Source organism: Pygocentrus nattereri, chromosome 22 (genome assembly GCF_015220715.1).
Source record: "Pygocentrus nattereri isolate fPygNat1 chromosome 22, fPygNat1.pri, whole genome shotgun sequence".
Lineage (NCBI taxonomy): Eukaryota > Metazoa > Chordata > Actinopteri > Characiformes > Serrasalmidae > Pygocentrus > Pygocentrus nattereri.
The window spans coordinates 2,601,664-2,603,933 of record NC_051232.1 but is presented as its reverse complement, the minus strand read 5'-3'; the positions used below and the strand labels follow the sequence as shown (position 1 = coordinate 2,603,933).

Below are 2,270 nucleotides of genomic sequence, written 5' to 3'. Positions count from 1 at the left end.
GTTTAAACGCCACTGAATGTCATACAACCAAAGAAATACACCTTTGCAGTTCATCAGATGTCAAAGGTTCTATCTTGAGGCTCCACATGTAAAACAGGACAGTCCTTCAAAGTGGACCAATGCAACAGGCCAAAAGGAGCTCAAGAAGAGCACAAATATTACAGTGAATTACCAGCTTTAGTTTGGCCCATTTCAATGATGTGGTTTCTCCATTTACATGAGATTTTTACAATTTTATGTGGTCCATACAGAGATCCTAGTGTGCCCACACTCTTCGTAGCAGCTGTTTAAGCGTTTAAAGCTGAATCCCACCGATCTAGTTCTTCAAAATGACTGAACGATTCAGTCCTTGAAGTTAGATTTCTATACAGTGGTGGAACCAGGGGTCACAGTGTCAACAACACCAATATAGCCAATTTATTGGCTATGAAAAACTCTTCTGACTGTAATACGTAATGTGGATGATGGTCCAAGAGTGGCAAATTTGGACAAAATAGGTTTTCTTTGGGGACTTTCTTTGCCACTAGAGCAACATTCATGCATCCCTCCACCATGAACATGTCACGATAAATGGATGAAAATACATTTTAGCCCAAAATCTTTATCATAAAACAATTTCTCAGACATCAGGCTGAGCATTCATGTTCATTTCAAGCAACAAAGCACGAGGTCCCCTGATGAAATGTTTGAAGACTAAGTGCAATGAATGAAACAAGTAGGGTCAGGTGTGCTTCAGCTTGTTTGGAGTGAAAACCTGCAGCCACACCGGCCCTTTGGGGATAGGATTGGACACCCCTGACCTATAACTAAGCATTTCACACCAAACCACTCTGTTTACATCTTGACCATTTAATGAAGCAGAAATTTCGAGAAAATGGTGGGGTTGCCCTTTAAGCATTTAAGGTGAAAGTGATGCCAGGTCAACAAGCCACAGCTGATTTGCTGATTTAGTGAAGTAACTAGGCCTGGCTGTCATTCACTCAAGCTCTTCTGATTGGCTGACGCAGAGTCTGCTGTTCCAGATAAAAGAGGTCACAGAGTAGCTTTACCTGTTGCTTTGGTTTACTGCTGGTTTCTAACACAGCGAGCTGTGAGAGCGTTTGGTTTTGCTTGCGTTCACTTCCAGCCTGTAAGTGTTTTGTGGGATTTTGACTTGGCTGTGAGGTTTTTGTGGTGGATGCTGAATAATCAGTGCTCTTATCTCTCTGTAGAGAGACTCTCCTCCTGTAGAATGGCAGACAAGCCTGACATCAGTGAGATCTCCCACTTTGATAAGAGCAAGCTGAAGAAGACTGAGACGGAGGAGAAGAATACTCTACCTACCAAAGAGAGTGAGCATCTGGGCGATGGTTTCTAACACTGCTATGAAGGCCTTCACGTATCGGCAGCTGTATTGTTGGCTAATGTTTACAGATTTGCGTTGGCTCCGCTTCTGAGAGCTGAACTCCACTGGTCTTTCAAAAGCTACATGACTTAATGGTTGAGATGTAGTCATTCAGAGCAGCTTGGAGTGAAAGGCTCTACAGAAACTCGCCAGAATTGGTCAGAATTATCAGTGGTAGTGATGGAAACTGACTTGTCTACAACGCAGGGCAGTTTGGTGACCCTGGCTCTTCACCGCCAGTGTCAAGTCAAAGTTTTGCAGTGATGCACCTTCACACCAAGTTACTTTGTCACTGACCAAAAATGGAAAATTTGATTGCATTCCCATTTTAATGTGATGCTTCTTTCCCTTCAGCAATTGAGCAGGAGAAGCAGTGCAAATCCTAGGCCACCAGCTCCTGTTCACCACATCACCAAGGACAATGAAGGCCTTCTTGAAGATCTTGCGCGCCACGTGGCTTCTATCCAGCAGTGCCACTTGTGGCAACGGTTGGCGTGAACCCTTGATGGAAGCTGAAGGCTGCCTGTGGGCAGGAACTAGGCTGTTTGGCCTGATGGAAGGACTAGCGTGGTGACGGGTGGTACATGCCTTCTTATTGAATTTGGTGAAATAAAGATTGTAACAGCAAACCGCTTCCTGCTTGTTAAACTGAGGTGAGCCGTCAAATCTAGCGGTTGATCCAGGTCTTCTGCTTTTGGTGCAGTGGTTCAAAGCTTGGCAACCAGTTGTTTCCCTGTTCTTGAAGCTGGTGTTTCCCTGCAGGGACTAAAATTCCAAACTCAAAGCTTTGCTAATTGGCCAAGTGCGACTGCTGAACAAGCCTTGGCCATCCAGGACTGGAATCTGCCATCTGTGGGGCAGTGGTCACTCACATGGTCACAACCTA

General features: G+C 44.8%; 1 protein-coding gene across 1 annotated transcript; it reads left to right on the top strand.

Moving 5' to 3' along the window:
• Nucleotides 1–1,020: 1,020 nt before the first annotated feature.
• Nucleotides 1,021–2,013, top strand: LOC119262081 (thymosin beta-b). The gene is made up of 3 exons (XM_037533064.1): nucleotides 1,021–1,129; nucleotides 1,212–1,331; nucleotides 1,739–2,013. The coding sequence occupies exons 2-3, from the start codon at nucleotides 1,232–1,234 to the stop codon at nucleotides 1,768–1,770; spliced, it is 132 nt and encodes a 43-aa protein (XP_037388961.1). The 5' UTR covers nucleotides 1,021–1,129; nucleotides 1,212–1,231; the 3' UTR covers nucleotides 1,771–2,013.
• The last annotated feature ends 257 nt before the right edge of the window (nucleotides 2,014–2,270 follow it).